The 17934-nt window shown below is 40.5% G+C and overlaps 1 protein-coding gene across 2 annotated transcripts in view; it reads left to right on the top strand.

The window, feature by feature from the left end:
• SEC24D (SEC24 homolog D, COPII coat complex component) overlaps positions 1-16872 on the top strand; it is a 44498-nt gene extending 27626 nt beyond the window's left edge. For both annotated transcript variants that reach the window (XM_033060726.2, XM_033060725.2), the window contains exons 9-23: positions 1953-2091; positions 3202-3317; positions 5629-5753; positions 8113-8304; positions 8930-9023; positions 10307-10423; positions 10583-10750; positions 11210-11306; positions 11902-12047; positions 12469-12607; positions 13018-13136; positions 13802-13981; positions 14096-14287; positions 14741-14830; positions 15219-16872. In XM_033060726.2, coding sequence (XP_032916617.1) covers positions 1953-2091; positions 3202-3317; positions 5629-5753; positions 8113-8304; positions 8930-9023; positions 10307-10423; positions 10583-10750; positions 11210-11306; positions 11902-12047; positions 12469-12607; positions 13018-13136; positions 13802-13981; positions 14096-14287; positions 14741-14830; positions 15219-15359 — 2055 coding nt within the window. In that variant the 3' untranslated portion in view covers positions 15360-16872. The remainder of the gene's footprint in view (positions 1-1952; positions 2092-3201; positions 3318-5628; positions 5754-8112; positions 8305-8929; positions 9024-10306; positions 10424-10582; positions 10751-11209; positions 11307-11901; positions 12048-12468; positions 12608-13017; positions 13137-13801; positions 13982-14095; positions 14288-14740; positions 14831-15218) is intronic.
• Positions 16873-17934: the final 1062 nt, after the last annotated feature.

The raw sequence follows: 17934 nt of genomic DNA, 5'->3' as shown, positions 1-17934 counted from the left end.
GCAATAGCAATTTACAACAGAAATAGAAATTCCTTTTCTTGGTGGGTTATCTGGACTGCAGCTTTTTGGAGGTGAAGTTTCTTTCACAACTGTCTTGTTCTCTTCAAGAAGTGGATTTTGGATGCTTTTTTTCTGCAGTTACCACTCAGCTTTTTCATTGACTGTTTTAATTATTGATGTAATGTTCTGAAGTGTTAAAGAAAACACTTAAGTTGTAAATTCCAATTTTTTTTCTAAAAAATCCAAATAATAAATTGGTAAGGAGGCAAATAGGGCTGCTTTAAAATTTTTTCTTTATTAGACAGACTTCCTAATTCTGTCATGTACATTTTTAGTTGGCTTATTTCTTGGTTTATTCTTTCTTTGCTCTTAATTTTTTGTCTTGAGGAAGGTAATTTATTACATGTATGTAGGAATGTAAATACTTGGGCTCTTCATGGAACTTCATGGCATTTATTTATTTAATTTTTTATGCCTTTTATGTAAAAGTCTTAATTTTGATATATGAAAATGTGAACATTTTGGGGAGTAATTTTTCTTGGATATTAAATATGAAATGTATCAAACCAAGGTTGAAAGTTACTAAATCAATGTGTTTAACTGCATCAGGAGTTGGTTTAGTCTTGGTTTTTTTCCCCTACCAGGTCAGATGTTATGATAATATTAACTGCAAACCAGATCCAGGTCTCATTAAAATAATACAGCAGAATGATAATCAGAAAATTGCCAAGTAATGAACAAAACCCAGAACTTTTAAACCTTATTAAGCCATTGTGGCTGATGAGCAAGTTTCATGGCCAAAGCTTTCATGACTGAAAAATGACCCTGATATTTGCCAGCTGGCATTACTGGTTAATTTGGGTTAAACTCAATTTGTGTAGAGGAAAGAACACAAAATAAAAGAATATAACCCACATAGTAAAAATCTACTTGTATATAAAAAATCCTTGACAAAATGCATCCTTATGCAGCAGTAAAAAATAAAGTGTATAATGGATGAAAGAAACAGAATAATTATTAAGAAGAGAATGTGCTAGTGTGATGTGTTAACTTTGAAAGGCTTTGTCAGCATTTTTCTTCGTGTAGGGGTCTGCTGTGTCCAAACTCTGGATGTTTCTTATTCCCACCTTTTGAGATTTTTAACTGGGGATGAAGGCAGTAAGAAAAAAAAAATTCAAATTAGTGTTTCACAAATAATTGAGCAAACTTCCATTTCTATAGTAGTTTCAAGTATGACTTTTCTAACTCTAAGAATAATCACAGGAATATTCCAATAGCTGCAGTTTTTATGGAAAGAGGCATCTGGAAAATGTCTTCCCTTAGCTGTGGGTTTGGCAGGGGCTGTAAGCAAGCGTGGTCAGTGTAATTAAAATGACAAGTGCTTGAGGTACTGTACTTGCTTGCTGTATGTACTCTCCTTCAATAAATATTAGTATTTCTCCTAAATCTCCCCCTCTGGCTGGTGACCCTGACATCATTTAAACTGGAGCATGGCATGTTACAAGGCAGCATTTAGGACAAAATAGTAAGGTTTTTCTCAGCAAATAGCCTTTTCCAACTGACAAGCAGCAGTAGATTTCTTCAGGGAAATTTCTGTCTGACAGAGAAGCCAAAATACCTGACTCCAGCAGATTTTTCTTAGTGAGCTGTAAAAATTACCCTTTGCTGGAGAAAATCAGCCTGGAGCCCTAAACTTCCAATGCTTGCAAAACGTTGTGGGATTTTGGTCTGAATCCTTATTCTTTTTCTGATAAACATCAGAATGCAGCCCTGAACTTGTGAATTTATCCCCTGAGGGGATCTCTGGGGCTCAACAGCTTTTGTGTGAGTGCTGAACTGTAAACGATCTCTTAATCAGCTGGTCCCTAACGAGTTAAATGTGCATTAACTCTTTGCAGCTCTCCTTGGTTTCATGTTTACATTGCTCTCTCTCTGTACCTGTTCCTCTACAGACACCTCTTTATCTCGTAAACCACGGGGAGAGCGGCCCCATCCGCTGCAACCGCTGCAAAGCTTACATGTGTCCCTTCATGCAGTTCATTGAGGGGGGCAGGAGGTACCAGTGTGCGTTTTGTACCTGTATCAACGATGGTAAGTGAGATTCCTGTCAATTTGTAAGACTGAAAACAAGCTGTATCCCTAAAATTATTTTCTTGACTTGCTGATTCAATAAACTATAGTTTAGGGAGATGCAGTAACTAGGTTTAGTTCACAAATAAAAAAATCAATTCTTAAAAATAGTAGAGGGAAACATTTGTTCAGTACAGTTTTTGAAATATATACATAAAGTAATACTGACTCATGAAGTCCAGTCTGGTATGATCTTAAATCAAGACTTGATTTAAAAATTTTTGTGACAACATAGATACAGAACTGTTTGTGTTGTTAATTGAAAGCAATTTTTGTGCTGAAAGAAAACATCATTTTTTTTAAGAAATGCAAATATACAGCAAGGAGCAGATATTTAGACCCATGTTAGCTTCATCCTGTGCACTGACTGTGGGTGCAATGGTTAAAAAAGCTATTAATCTTACTGTGACAAGTGTTGGTTTTCACAGAAGATACCATGCCATATTTGTTCAAGTGTGCTGCATGTGACTCATAACTGTTCTTGTGCTCTTGGCAAAATCCCAAATCTTTGCCAGAACTAGCCTTTCTAGACATTTGTATCAAGCTGGATTTCCTCAGCTGGATCACAGGGCATGGTGCTTTCCCTAATACAGTCATCTTTTCAACTCTGAAACGTGAACCTTGTCAGACTCAGTGCAACTGCTGTGCTGCCTGGAGCTCTAATGTTTGTGCAGGCATAGCAGATAATAAATTTCATGGTTTGTTAACAATTTAAACTCTCATAAAGGGAAATTTAGATGCACCAGGAGCACTTAAAGAAAGACATTTGAGTTGCAGTACCATGTTAAATCATGCTGGTATTACTACAGTGTCTTAGTCAGAAAGCACTTACAAAAATAAAATCTTTGATAAGGACTAAAGATAGGTTGATATTCCCCTCACACACACAGGCAAAAATGTGAAAAATAAGCATTCTGAATAGGTATTCATTGAGCAACCATAGACTGGCTCTGTGTAAATCGTTGGTGCAAACCCTCCTGATTTCTTATTGCTTTGAAAGAATTTGTTGTGTTGTTTCTCTCTTTGCCCAGTTATAAATTATTTTTTTCCTGTTCTTGTGTTGGCTTGTAGTCCCCCCATTCTTCTTTCAACACCTGGACCACATGGGCCGGCGGATAGACCACTATGAGAGGCCTGAGCTGTCCCTGGGATCCTACGAGTACGTGGCTACTTTGGATTATTGCCGAGTGAGTATCGCCAGTGTGCCAAGCCATGTACAGTGGCATGGCAGAACAAATGAGTTCCTCAGGGTGGATGCACTTGTAAGCTGCATATCAGTTTCCAGAACCATTCTAGGAAATATGGATAAGTGTGTTGTTCTTTTGTGCTGCAGGATTTGATACAAGCAGGGAAGAACAGCAAGCACTGCAGCAAAATCAGGAATCACCAATCTTTAAGTGAGACATGTTTGATCCTACCCAGCATGTTGCACTGTTCAGGGGATATTACTGAAATTCTGGTGCCTTGTTGCATTTTAGATGGATGTCTTCTACTGATGTTTGAGGACTGACACATGCCTAAATTGCCTTCTTAATACCCAAAACCTTAGCAAAGGAATTTGACCTTGGAATCTGTTCCTGGCAAGAGTCTTCTTAGTATTCCACCAATAAGTTACAGTGGAATGGGTTCTCCCTTCTAATATCAACTCACTGAAGAACTCAATCCAGAGCCCTCTCATGTTACTCTAAATATTTGTAGTTGGTTTTATTACAGTATTCTATCTGATACTTCTGAAAGCATAAATTACTTAATCTTTCCAAACTTCAGCTCATTTTGCAAAACTGCAAGTGTGACCTCATCTGACTGCAGCACGGACATATTTTTGTGTTCTTGGAATCAGGCAGAATTTTCTTCCTGGGAGTGAAGCTGAGGCCATGATAAGGTTAGAAAAGAGCAACTGGATCCTACAAAATCCTGAAGTAGCTAGCAGTGTCTTCTTCTGACCATCACATTATTGGTGATGTGAAGAAAATTGAAAGGTTCAGTTCTGTTTGCTCACTAGAGCAGTGCTCCAAAATCCAGTGAGGTCTCTGAGATAATCTGTAAGATTTGATTGGAGCCTGGGTTAAACCCCAGAGCAGGAGAGAATTGTGGTGAGATGTTCAGAAATAGAGTATGGGACACTCAGTGTACATCCAGTGATGCTCCATCAAATTCTGAAGCCTCAACTTCCACCATTTAACTTAAATTAGGGAGTTTCCTTGGCAAGTCATCCAGTCTGGTCTGCCTGCTTGTTACAGAGATGCACCCTCAGACTTACAGCAATTTTACAAAAAAGAAATCTCTTACAAAATAACACTCTGCACTGGATATGCTAAGTCATTAAACGTGGCATTATTTTGTAATTCACTTTTCATTTAGCTCCAACTTGCAGAGGTTTGCTTCTTTTACAAATCCAGTTCAAGACCAGAACTGAGAAGTCATTTCCTTTTGTGCTTATCAAATGACAAGGATGAAGAGCTACAAAGAATGTTAACAAATCCCAGCTGCTTTGCATTATTGCGCTCCTGCTAAGCGGATGTGGTGAGAGCAGAAGTCCTCGTTTCTGCCATTTATTTGTCAGAACTTAGGCAGAGATTCTTTCTAAATGCTGATCTGATACAAGAGTTTAGGAGCAGTTTTTGGTGCAGTTTCTGAAACAAGCATCCAAGTACAGTAAACAGAACAGCTTTGTAAAATACTGCCTGGTTTTGGTTCAGTGGAATTAATCCGGATTTGCATGAGTCAAATGAGTAAGATCAAGGGTATAATGTTCAGTTTAGTTTAAAGTTTTCCAGAGACTAAGGATAAGTCATAATTCAAGGGTTAGATGAATTTTTCTTAACTGGAATTTTTCTAGGGTTTAGTTTAACAAGTATAATTTGTTTAAGAGATCAGAACTCAATATGAAAGAAGTGAAACTGTAATGAAGAAGCTGTCCTGAATTTGACACCAAATGTAATGGGAATTAAGAAAACTCATTTTAGGGAGTGTGATGTTTACTCTTGCTCTGTTCATTTTGTATTAACTTTCTAGGTACATCTCTTGGCATTACTTATTTTTTAAACAAACCTTCCTCTTAATTTTTCTTACAGAAAAATGTGTTAGCAGTGTATGCACGATTTGTGTGCCACTTACACTGTGGATAAGAGGAACTCCCAAAAGAAAGCAAGGATACAGAAAAATCCCAAAATGCAAATTTGTTTAAACACTTGAGTTCCAGCAGAAAAGTTTGTACTTCATCTTACCTAATGAACTATTATCCTTAAGATACTTTATTCCATTAGGATGCTGTTTTGCAGTGCTAATGTCCTATTCCAGGGCTGGACTTTACCCGATAGGTGCCAGCTCTCTGCAATGGTTACTCTTTACAATTCACAGCATTTTTCAAACAACTGAACACTGTATTTGCATTGCCTTATGCTACCACCAATAATTTTTTTCCTCATAAGAGGACACTGTCCAATTTTCCCTGTCAATGATTGTTTTGTTGTTTTGTTGGGGTTTTTTTCTGTGTAGGACAAGAAGCCTCCTAATCCACCGGCTTTTATCTTCATGATTGATGTATCGTACAGAAACATAAAGAGTGGCCTAGTGAAACTCATATGTGATGAACTGAAGACTCTGCTAGATAAACTACCAAGGTAAAGAGACATGAATGTGCTTGGCTGAACTCACTACACTGCACTTCTCATGCAGATTTACATTTTGAAAGGCAAAACCAAGCTATGAGAAATGTCAGAATTTCCAGTACAGGAGTTTTTTTTAGTGATAGTGACCAAATGTTAATTTTTAGCACTGCTGGTAATTCTTACACTTGGATGTCTGGGCTTACTGTATGAACAGAAAGAATCTGCCATGCTACTGCACGTGGAGCTTGCATTCTTTTCCTTTCTTGCAGTGAACTCTAGTGGTGCTGTTGGCTCAGTCACAGCTTGTAGCTGCCACTTCACTTGCTGCAGTTGTGTTCTCTGCTTTTCTCATTGAATTAAACAGGGAAATACTCACAGCAGAACACTCAGGAGTAGCCAGTCTCTCTAAAGCCATGGTGCTGGTGGCTTGTGTCTTTAGCTCTTAATGTTAATTAGCAAAACTTCTAAAGCTTCTTGCTGAACTGTGAGACTTGTCTGTCCTGGTTTGTATCTGAGAGAACTGATCTTGTAGGCAAGAACCATTTTATGAAACACACAGCAGTAGCGATACTGCTACTATGGTAAATATTATTGATAGTGTATTATTTTAGTGTAGGTTTTAATATATTAATGTGATTTTCACCAGAGTTTAAATAACACAGGCATGTAGGGAAATGAGAGCAGTGGAAGACTGAAAAATGAAGTAGACAAGAGCTTTTTGTCTACATGTAAATATATATTTAAAAAAGAACATCCAAAACCAAAATGCTCTTTAAACAACAATGCTTGCAGAGAGAGAACAAACTTGAGAAGTGGAGAGAGCAGTGTGAGGAAGGGTGAGAGATGACATCCTTGGGATAATCTGGGATATGTTAAAAATCTTTTTACTTATGGCCTTCTGGGATCCCTGTGCCGGAAAGAAATTCCAGTCCAGGGTGGGGGTTTAGTTTATCAGATGCCCATGTAAGGCCATCTCTTTAGTAGTTTTTCACTGAAGATTACACTGGAGACACAAGTGTTTGATATTATCCTGAACAGATCTAAGTTTTCCATCAGGATTGGTCATGACTGTGAAGAAAGTAAGAGGCATGAGTGGAGTAAGGAAAAACATTTGGCAGTTTGGAAGCTTGAACAGGGCAAGCAGAGGAGGAATGAAAGCAGGTGTATCTGTATGACAAGAGACATACTCATCCTTCTCACCAGCACACTGTGAGGTCTGTTGTGAAATAATTTGGACCAAAGTTTTCATGTCTACCAAAAAAAGCAATTAAATAAAGATAGGCCCTTCAGTTTCCTCAGATTTGTCTGTTGTTTTAAACAATACTAATTTAAAAGAAGACAAACATAATGCATTCCACCAAAATCCATGGTGAAAATTTTACTATATTGCTTAGACACAGAAGTCACTGTGTGTTCATTTTCTGTTGCTGGATGAAGACACGTGCAGAAATATTCTGCTGTTCCCAAAATAGGGAAAAGCCCTCTGCAGGGAATTCACCCTGAGCCTGTATCTTTGAGAGGAAGGACTTGGGGTACCAAAGAAACCTGTGCAGAAAAAGAATTGCTGAAATTTTCGAGCAGATGTTTTCAAACCTCTGTTCCAAACAAAACCCCCTCCCTTGACTGTATTTTGAGAAATACGGAGAAATGTGCTTAAGAGTTCAGAAAATCAGAGTAATGAGTTGTGCAATTATGATTTTTAGGTACATAATTAAAAATAAAAGCCAAGAAGTATTTGAATGCATTTCTGTGCATATAGGTCAGGTTTCTCCTTGTGAGTCTTCAAAAATAACCAGGCAGTGTGTAAACTACAGAGACAATTGGCTGCTTAAAGGTAGTTTTTAAAACAATGAAAGAACTTGGCTGAAGTGGGGCAGTGCAGACTGACACTGGTAAGAGCAATATCTGTAATAAAGGTCCCAAACACCTGCTCTGTAACACCTTTTTGGGACTGTGGATGCTTCTCTTTGAAGTAGCAAAGTGCTGTATGTATAAAAATTGAATGGAACTTTGTCCTCATCAAACTCCGTAACTAATTGTGCTGTTCTCTCTTTGCCATGTTATGATGTCAGCATTGCTTATTCTTTATTTTGGGGATTTTTGACTGTTTGAATGGGATGCACCATTGATAGGGTTGATGTAACTTTGTAACTTTTTTCCTTACTAAACAATAGAACAATTGATTTTATCGAGGTGTTTGAATTTGACCTAAGGCAAAGACTGAGGCCATTACATCTGCTTGGTTGTTGTTTACTTTGTTGTTCCCAGTACAGATAATGATCAGAGAGCAGCCTTGCACGTCAAAGGAATGCTTTCATTGCAAGGTCAGGATTTCAGAATTATAACCAGTTGGGTTTTGTTTTTCTTACAGAGAAGAGCAAGAAGAATCCTCAGCAATTCGAGTTGGTTTTGTCGCTTATAACAAGGTCCTTCACTTCTTCAATGTAAAAAGCAGTTTAGCTCAGCCTCAGATGATGGTGGTCACAGATGTGGCAGAAGTCTTTGTTCCTTTGCTGGATGGTTTCCTTGTTGACTTTGAGGAATCCCGATCAGTTGTTAACAAGTAAAGTACAATTATACTTCATGAGAGTGAGATGTGAATGCTTATGATGTGCATTGTGCCTTTTAGTCAGTTGGGTTTTGGGGCATACAGGTGTCTATTGAAATATTTGAGAAACCAGCAGATGCTTCAAGCTCTGTGTTTCCTCCTCTGAGGAAAAGAAAAAGCAGCAGTCACAGCCTTCCAGTGCCAGCCTGGGAAGTTTGTGTAGGCCAGCTGTAAACCACCTTTGAGCTGTGCTGCCTCAGACCTGGGACGAGGGTGAGGCTCTGAGCCACGTTGTGTTTTCCCTCTTGCAATGCACATGATGTGCACTTGGATGTGATCTTAGGACTCTGAAGTCCTTACAGCACACCAGAACTACTTAATGGTTAGCTATTTTTTATTCATTGCATGTTCCTTTAGGTTACAAGCTTTGAAACAATCCATCTCATAGAATTAAAAAATGCGTATTTTCTTTTATTCTGACTGGGATCCTCAGAAATTGAGCAAGGAAAATTTGTATTATTTTTTGCACTATAAATTTTCATGATAAACATTTTCCTGTGTGAAGCCTTGGTATGTTGCCAGGTGTTTGGGGATTACCCTATACTGACCAGTTGAGAGACTGATCCTTTCTCTTTCACAGCTTGTTGGACCAGATTCCGGAGTTGTTTGCAGACACTAATGAGAGTGAGACCATCTTCGCTCCCGTTATCCAGGCTGGCATGGAGGCACTAAAGGTTAGAACATTTCTCTCTGTCAGAGAAGCAGCTTGAAATCAGGTTTGCTAAAAGCCAGTCCCATCACAATGGGAAATTAGGGGAAATAGGTCTTTGATTGTTTCCAGCCCTAATGTTCGTTACTCTAACAGTACCTTCCAACCGCTGGAGTCAGAATAAAAACTGACAAGCATAAGATCTGTTCCCAGATGTTTTTATTGAGGGAAATCAGTCCCCAGGGTCTATTCCATGTAGGAGGGATGCTTAGGAGAAGATGAGGAGCAGGAGTCAGCTTCTTGTCAGTGTTTAAGAGAAATAAAGAAATGTTTAGTTACCACAGCAAAACAAATCAATACTCTTGTGTTTGCACAGATAGCATATGTGAAGGGAGAAAAGCCAGTATAATATAATAACTAAACTTTTTATTTAGCTCAGTAGTTTTAAATTATAATTTGTAAGGATTTTCACTCTGAATTATTCATCTGCAAATACCTCTGCTCAAGAAAAACAGTTCTTTGAAAAGAATAAATGGATTATGTTAAAAATACATATATTTTAGAAATTTTGTCAAACCAAAATCACTAATTCCTGATGTATATCAGGACAAACAGGTGTTTGGGAAGTTTTTTGTTCTCTAGCAGAAGGCTTCTTCAAAGGAACTGAAGAAATTGGCATTGGTCATTAAAAATAATTGTTCTTGAAATACCAGGGGTGAAATTTCAGCCATTTTAAGGCAGGTGCTGCCTTCAGTTGTGTTTCTGCCAGAGCAGAGAGATCCTGGTTTTCCCAGAGTACCAGAGTTTATTTTGAAAGGTGGAATGTTTTGTGAGCATTGTGATTTCTGATTTGTGTCTGCATCTTGGCAGTGTAAATTCCAATGTGGAGTCTGCCACAGAGATGGAATTGTCACCCATTTACAAAAAGCATGGAACAGCAGTGTGCCTGAACTGAATTTTTGTGTTCAAGTGCATTTCCTTTTAATTGGATCCAATTGAAGTATTTGTATTTTGAGGGCTGTTGCATAATGCCATAATTCCAAGAGAGGAATTCCTCCATTCCTCCTTTTGCCTCAGGAGCAAGTGCTGTCACAATGCCTCAGGCAGCAAACCCGTGTGCTGGACCGCTGCTTCCTGCCAGGAGAGTTTGTTTGGGGGCTCATTCCATCGGGTGCTGAGCCTGGGGATGAATTCTTGTCCTCTGAGGAGCTGGCAGAACGTGCCCAGTGCTCCCTGAGCCCCCAGAGTGTGAGTTTGGGCTTGTGGAGCCTGCAGCAGTCACTGTGCCCATGTGGTGTCTTTGAACAGGCTGCAGAACGTGCTGGGAAATTGTTCATCTTCCACTCTTCTCTGCCCACTGCGGAAGCACCGGGGAAGCTGAAAAACAGAGATGACAAAAAACTGCTCAATACAGATAAGGAAAAGGTATTTTCTGCTCTGAGCTCAGAGTATCTATGGGCAGGGGAAGCATGTTTTTGATGATACCTCACTTCAATCTTCCACTTCATCCTCTTGTCTTCATGTGGCCCTTTGATTTGTGATCAATATCTAATATAATGACACTTATTTTTTATTCCTGTGCAGACCCTCTTCCAGCCACAGGGCAATTATGAGGCCTTAGCCAAGGATTGTGTGGCCAATGGGTGCTGTGTGAATTTGTTCCTCTTCCCAAATCAGTACATGGATGTAGCCTCCATGGGCCTTGTCACGATGTATACTGGTGGAACACTGTACAAGTACAACAATTTCCAGGTAAGTGATGTGGGTTTCTTGCCTTTCAGATATTAACAGCTGGGGTGTTGCTGTTGTTTTTCATCTCATTTCAATGTGTGCTTGGACATTTAACTTAGGAGCAAGTCTGGAAAACCTGATTGTCAATTCCAGGGGATACAATTTAAGTTTAACAATGGCAGGTCAGGCTCAAGTTTGGATCTTGAAGTAGTAATAAGCTGATTGGCATCCTGAAATTTTGCTGGAAGGTTAAGTGCAGGAATGTCCTGTTGATGTCCTGGCCTGATGATGAGTGGTGGACACTTGCATATACCTGATTCTGATAGCAAAAGTCCACATTTGAAATCCTTTTTAAAGGACTCAAAGCTGTGAGCAGATACGTTGGGGGACAGTGGGGGTCATAGGGAGGGGAAGTTGTGTCACTGCAGTGCTGCTGCCCTTGGATGTTGAACCTCTGAACCTTCTGCTTTGTGTTTGCAGATCAATACTGACAGCCCCCAGTTCTTAAGTGATCTCAGGAAGGACATCCAAAAAAAGATGGGATTTGATGCAACAATGAGGGTTCGGACAAGTACAGGTAATAGGACCCATGCGAATGAATTTTAAATAATGAAGTGCCATGCAAATCACTTGTAAAATCGGGCTGGTTTTAATTTCATTATGCACCTCTTGAAAATTACTTGAATAGAGTGGTAGAAGCCATGGCTTTGTGTGTATATATTGTTATATATGTGTGTGTGTATATATGTGTATACACACTCATATTTCCTGTCTATGCTGCCTCAAAGTCTGGGAAAGGCTTCTGCTCACTGTGCACATGGACTGCAAGGAGTTGTATAAAAAGGTGTTGCTGCTGGACACTGACCTGTGCCTTCATTTTCATACTCCAGTGACATTCCTGTGTCTATGCAGCTTTCATTCATTCTTAGCTCAAATGCAGGTATTGGAGAAAGGGACACACCCAAAGAGGCCAAGGCAGCACTGCAGAAGCTCTGGGTGTCCGAGTCACAGCTTTTCCCTTTCTCTGGCTCTCACAAATGTCATCAGCAAGGACAGTTGTTGGGACTCTTGAGGCTGTACAGCATTGAGGGAAAATGGCTCCTGTTTCAGGAAGTGATGTCAATTTAATTTGCCATTTTTAAATGAAATGCTCTGTTTTAATCTGGCTGCAGGCTTCAGGGCTACGGACTTCTTTGGAGCCATATACATGAACAACACCACGGATGTGGAGATGGCAGCGGTTGACTGTGACAAAGCAGTGACAGTGGAGTTCAAACATGATGACAAACTGAATGAAGACACCGGAGCCTTAATTCAGGTAAAAAACCCTAATTCATATATACCATAAAATGGTGAGCAAGGCCTTCTGCAGCAAGAGCAGGGAAGTGATGGTGTAGGAGTGAGGAGAGCAAGGCATGACTTGCACAGACACTTGTGCCATACCACCACTAGTAAAAAGTGTGCTCCCTTACCTCTGTGCTTCTATTCAGGGGAACCCAAATCCTTTCTAAACACTTACTGAGACCTCATCAGCTATTCATTTTTTTCCATTTCACTGTAAATGTTAAGATGAATAAGTTATTCTGTAGTGTCTGATAGATGTCCCTAAGAACCACAGGTGTGCTGGTGCTGCAGCTGCCAGCAGCACTGCCAGGCTGCACTGTCTGCAGAAGGTGTCACCTCCCTTTTGTGCACAGAGGGGGTGGCTCCAGTGGTGACACTTTGTGTCTCTGTTGCAGTGTGCTGTCCTGTACACATCGATGAGCGGGCAGAGGCGAATCCGCATACACAACATAGGTTTGAACTGCAGCTCCCAGTTAGCTGATATCTACAGGACTTGTGAGACTGATGCACTTATCAACTTCTTTGCTAAGTCAGGTACAGTTGCAACAGATCAGTTTTGTTTCCTTTTTTACTTTGGCATGGATGAAGGGGAAGGAAGAGGGGCTGAAGTGATTACCTAATGGGAAATAATTTTTTATAACTTGCTGCTCCACACCTGAGCAATTCCTGAAGTATTGCAAAACTGAAAAGGCAAATAATTACCTATTTTAGGCAAACTGCCATAAAAGTAATAGTTATGTATAGATAATTCATGGAACTGGGCAGGCACAGTAAGTGGCAATGGACATCCTGCCACAATGCTGGGGGTTGGGTGGGGTTTCTGGATGTCTGTAGAAGAGACTGAAAAGCAGCCTCAGCCCCGAGGTCTGTAAAATCAGAAACTAGCAGCAGACAAAGGTACTTTGAGAGAGTGTCTTTTTTAACACACACTTTTATGCTTGTAGCTTTTAAAGCCATTCTCAGCCAGCCCTTGAAGACAGTCAGGGACATCCTGATGAATCAGACTGCTCACATGCTGGCCTGCTACAAGAAGAACTGTGCCAGCCCAGCAGCTGTCAGCCAGGTAAAACCCACACCCAATCCTACCCACCCAGGCTTTGCCACAAATGCACAACCACCCTGCAACATCAGCAGTGCCAGAAAGAAAAATTTCAGGACAGACTTGTCCTTTTCTTTCAATTACAGTTAATGACAGGTGGGATTGAGTGGTGGCACTGAGAGCACACAGAAACTGTTGTTTGGGAACAAAAGGCAGTGCCTTGGAGGAAACCGGTGCCTGTACTCCCACAAAGGAGCTCAGCCAGCCCTTTTCTTCCTGCTGGAATTACACACTAACTCACAAAGCTTTCATTTTTAATTGTTATGTTGTTATAGATGGTTGTAGTATTCTAATTTTTGACTAAGCAGAGTGACTGATTTGTTTCCATTTAATTTATTCAGTCACATCTTAGTGATTCAACTCAAAGAAGGACTCAGGCTTTTCCATCCCAGAGGTTCTGCCAGTAACCGCAAGCCTGGGCAGTGAATTGTTCATTGTTGGTGTGGACCAAATATGTCAAACAAAACCAGAGCCACTTTTTGTGGACTACTATTTCTCTCCTTAATTCTCCAGTGAGTGCCCCAAAAATCAACAGAATTACAGGGAGATGACAGCAGCCAAGACAGCAACTACAGCTGACAGAACAAATAATTTCTGTTGCATTCTTATGAAGTGTGTTGTTTTCTCAGCTGATCCTGCCAGACACGATGAAGGTGCTGCCTGTGTACATGAACTGCCTGTTGAAGAGCTCTGTGCTGGCTGGCAGGCCCGAAATCCCAACTGATGAGAGAGCTTTCCACCGCCAGCTGGTCATGGCCATGGGGGTGGCTGACACACAGCTCTTCTTCTACCCCCTGCTGCTGCCAATTGTGAGTCAGCAGTGCATTTTTCACTTCAGTTTCTAACCCCTCTTACCTGGAAAGGAACCACTAAGATGTACCAAGCCTTTCAGTTCCACAGCTCTTGTGTGTTTTGCCCCACAGCACAGCCTGGATCTGAAGAGTGATGCTGTCCCAGCCGCCATCCGCTGCTCCGAGGAGCGCCTGTCCGAGGGAGGGGCCTTCCTGCTGGCCAACGGGCTGAGCATGTTCCTGTGGCTGGGAGCCAGTGTGTCCCCTGAGCTCATCCAGGGGCTGTTCAACGTGCCATCCTTCGCACACATCAGCACAGAGACCGTGAGTAGATGCAGTGGAGGATTTACCAAGACCAGGTGCTAATCAGAGAAACAAATGAGATCTTTTAAGAAGCAAGAACAGGTGACCAGCAGAAGGTGTTTAGACACCAGAATTGCTTGGAGTTACATATAGTTAGCACTTTAACACTAAGAGGACAGAAGCTTTCAGAACTTTTTAAATCTCCTTAAACTTCATTGCAGATATGAAAGTCCTTTTAACTGTGTATTACTAAAATTACAACAAAACACAGTGGTTAAGTTTTCATCATGATGCATTTTCATATAGTGATTATTTTAAACTGAAACATTAGTCCTTGAGATGAGACCTTGCAGTGAAAGAGATGGATTTTGCTGGTTTAGTATGAAATCCAAAGTACCTTATAACTTAGCTATGAGCAGCTAGTCTTGGTTAGAGGTGTGACTGGAGTATAACAATCTGCTTTTCTCCTGACAGACATCCCTGCCTGACCTGGACAATCCATTTTCTAAGAAGCTAAAGCATATCCTGGAGCAAATCCAGAGCCACAAGCCCCACACTATGAAGGTAACTGCTTTCTGTCTCAACTCATTACTCATACTTGCTCAAAGGAACACTCCAGGCTTTGCCAAAACTTTGCAGTGGCTGTAAAAGGTTTTTTAGGTATCAGGAGTCTTCCTGCATGTGGGTGAGTTCCAGCATGATTTGTAGGCACAGGCCTCTCAAATTGTTTAATTCACAATCAAAACTGATTTTCAAAGGTAGTCAAGTTTAAAAGGGAAACGATTTTATTCTGCACTCTTCAATTCACATTAGTCTCTCCAACTTCTGCAATGTGGAGATTTACTTACTAGTTTTGGGGGTTTTCTCCAGCTCAAGAGCATCCACTAAGAGACATAGGAAAATTGTGCTAGTCTGCATCCTAAAACTTTCTGTCTGTATCTTATCTTTGCAGCTGATGATAGTGAAGCAGCGGGAGCAGCCAGAGATGCTTTTCCGGCAGTTCCTAGTAGAAGACAAGAGTATTTATGGAGGAGCCTCGTACGTGGATTTCCTCGTGTGCATTCACAAAGAGATCAGCCAGCTGCTCAGTTAAGGCAACTCAAGTTAAATGTTCAGTTCCTTTGTGCAGGAGGGACAGTTTTTGGTGCCTGAAGGCTGGCCCAGAGCTCTACCAGACCCAGGCCTTCTGCTGTGCTTTACTGCCCCTTTTCTGTGCTCTTTTTGTACAGTTTCATTTGATCCCACCTCTCCCTGAGTATTTTGCTTACTTCTTAAGCTGTAGAATAGGAAGTTTTGCACTCAGGTATTAATCTTCTGGGAGTCCTGAATCTTTCTCTACGTGAATTGCCAGATTTCAGAGTGCCAATGCTTAAGAGCAGATATATGGTATACATTTCTTAAAATAATTTAGAAAACTCTCAATTATTCCTTTTGCTAGTCACAAGTTGTACCAGAGCTGGGAAAGATGATGAGAATCTGTACAGAGGAGGAAAAAAGACAAAACACTTCTTTTTCTAAGTGAGGACATGGAGTTGAATCAGATTGGCAGCAAACATGTAGTTCAGTTTGAAGGATTTCAGCGTCCTTCCTGTGAAGCAAATCTCTGTAAACTAAATCCCTTTTTCCTGGAAGGGGCAGGTATTGCTATCTACAGAAGCAGAGCTCTAGGGACCTTTCCACAGCCAGGGTTATCCAGGAGACAGAAATGCCTCAGTTTTGTAACTGGACTTGAGTAAGTGCAACCACAACAGGGATCACAGGAAGTACAGGAATCAGACAATCCTTTTGCCCCCTTTGGCACGTGGTGTCACACTATTATGGTACAATTCTGTCCACTTGGGGGCAGCAATTAGCTTAGCGAACTATTTAATTACATTTTCAAAATTGCACAGGTTAGGCTTTATTTTAGTATATTTGCTAACTGGAACATTCCCAGCACAACTCAGAAAAACCTGTCCTTAAAATTTCTGTGGGACAGTTGACACATTAACCAAAGGTTATTTGTGGTGCTATAAAGCCTCTTGTTTAATACCAGTTACTTTACAGTGACTGATTTAATCAATGGTCACTGCTTTGAAAAATAAGCCTTTGCTAATACCAATATTGAAGACAGAATTTGGAAAGCCAGAGCCTTTGGAACAGCTGTTTACCTCAGATACTTCATCAATCTCTTTGTCTCTTTAGGACCAATGCCTCTGAATGTGAGGTTTGAACTTTGCCAAACTTGAAAAGCTGTTACTAAAAAATAGTATTTGAAAGAAAGCAAAAAACACTCTAAAGTAAGGTTAAGCCTCAGTAAAGAAAAAAGTGCCTTTAAACATGTTAGTGTTGCTACTTATATTAATTATTTAATATCCACAATTAGCAGTCAAAATGCATAATTTTTTGGTTTGACAGCTTATCTATACAGTCCTATTCTTGTCATTGACCAAGAGCTCTTGAAGTAAGTGGCTATATTACAGAAGGGTCCTCGGCCTGAATTCAGCTGCCAAGACAAGCACTTTTTAGCTGTAGACATTACCCTGTAAAAAGTATTTGTTGCCATTTCATTTGTAAAATGACACCAGCAACATTTGTGTAAAGAAATAAGCAATTATTAAATATAATCTGTGTGTGTGTTTATTCTTTCATATATCCCAAGTTCTCCAAGGTTTAATGGCCATGGCATCCAGCAGTGAGTACACTGTAGGTCACCTTCTCCTACTGTGGCTCTCAAGACAGGCAGCTTTCATGGCCTCAGCATTTTCAGTGTGTTTCTGCTGTTGGCATCACCCATGGCTATGGTGAGAAGACAGGACCCAAGTGAAGGAAAGTGTCCCAAAGAGGGGCTGTTCAGAACCAAGCTTAGGTAAGCCAAAGCTGTTTGTACTGGCAGAGCTGCTGCAGCAGAGCTCTGGCCTGCCTGGGCAGTGTTAGCTGCAGAAAGCAGCACATGGTGACAGCAGTCATGACAGTGACAAATACCACAGATGTACTGCAAGTGCAGTGCTTGGCTTCGCCATAAACTGCAGGACTGTAGTATGTAACTCAAATTTATAGTAATTAAGCAGGTTTTTTCCCTCCTTTTTCATTGCTGCAGTAATTTATACTCAAAAATACTTCCTGTTTCACAGAACTTGCCCACTACTTCTCAGCTCATGAGAATGACCCTGTTATAAAAAGGATTAGTGCAGCTCTCTTCCATGTTAAGTTGAGTTTTGAGCCTGTTACACAATTGCCATTTCTGTTAAAGCAGCATTTTACAAGGAGAAAACACCTTTTTGCCTGTACACAGAAAGAGTGGGTTCATTTGTCTGGCACTTTCAGATTACTTTACATTGAATCTGAAAGTGACTGAATCTGTATAAAGCCACAGGACTTAAGAGTTGTTTTCCATGTAATACATTTGAAACGTTCATGTATCCTTTTTTAGAGTGCTCTCTGGATATTAAAATCTATAGCAAGGCGTAGAAAAACAACTGAATATTCTAAAATTAATTCCATGACTTAATGCCAGTTAACTTCCATGATCATCTGAAAACTGCTCATTGGTTTGGAGCCTGAATACCACTCCTCTGAACAAAGCATTCAGCACCTATCAACACACAACAAAGCTGGGGAAGAACCTCAGTCCCCTGAGACATTGACTGCCAGCCTGCACAGCACACCCAGCACTGCAGCCAGCTCCC

The sequence above is a fragment of the Catharus ustulatus genome, chromosome 5 (genome assembly GCF_009819885.2).
Source record: "Catharus ustulatus isolate bCatUst1 chromosome 5, bCatUst1.pri.v2, whole genome shotgun sequence".
NCBI lineage: Eukaryota > Metazoa > Chordata > Aves > Passeriformes > Turdidae > Catharus > Catharus ustulatus.
Note: the sequence above shows the minus strand (reverse complement) of the source record. Positions and strands in the feature narration are given on the sequence as shown.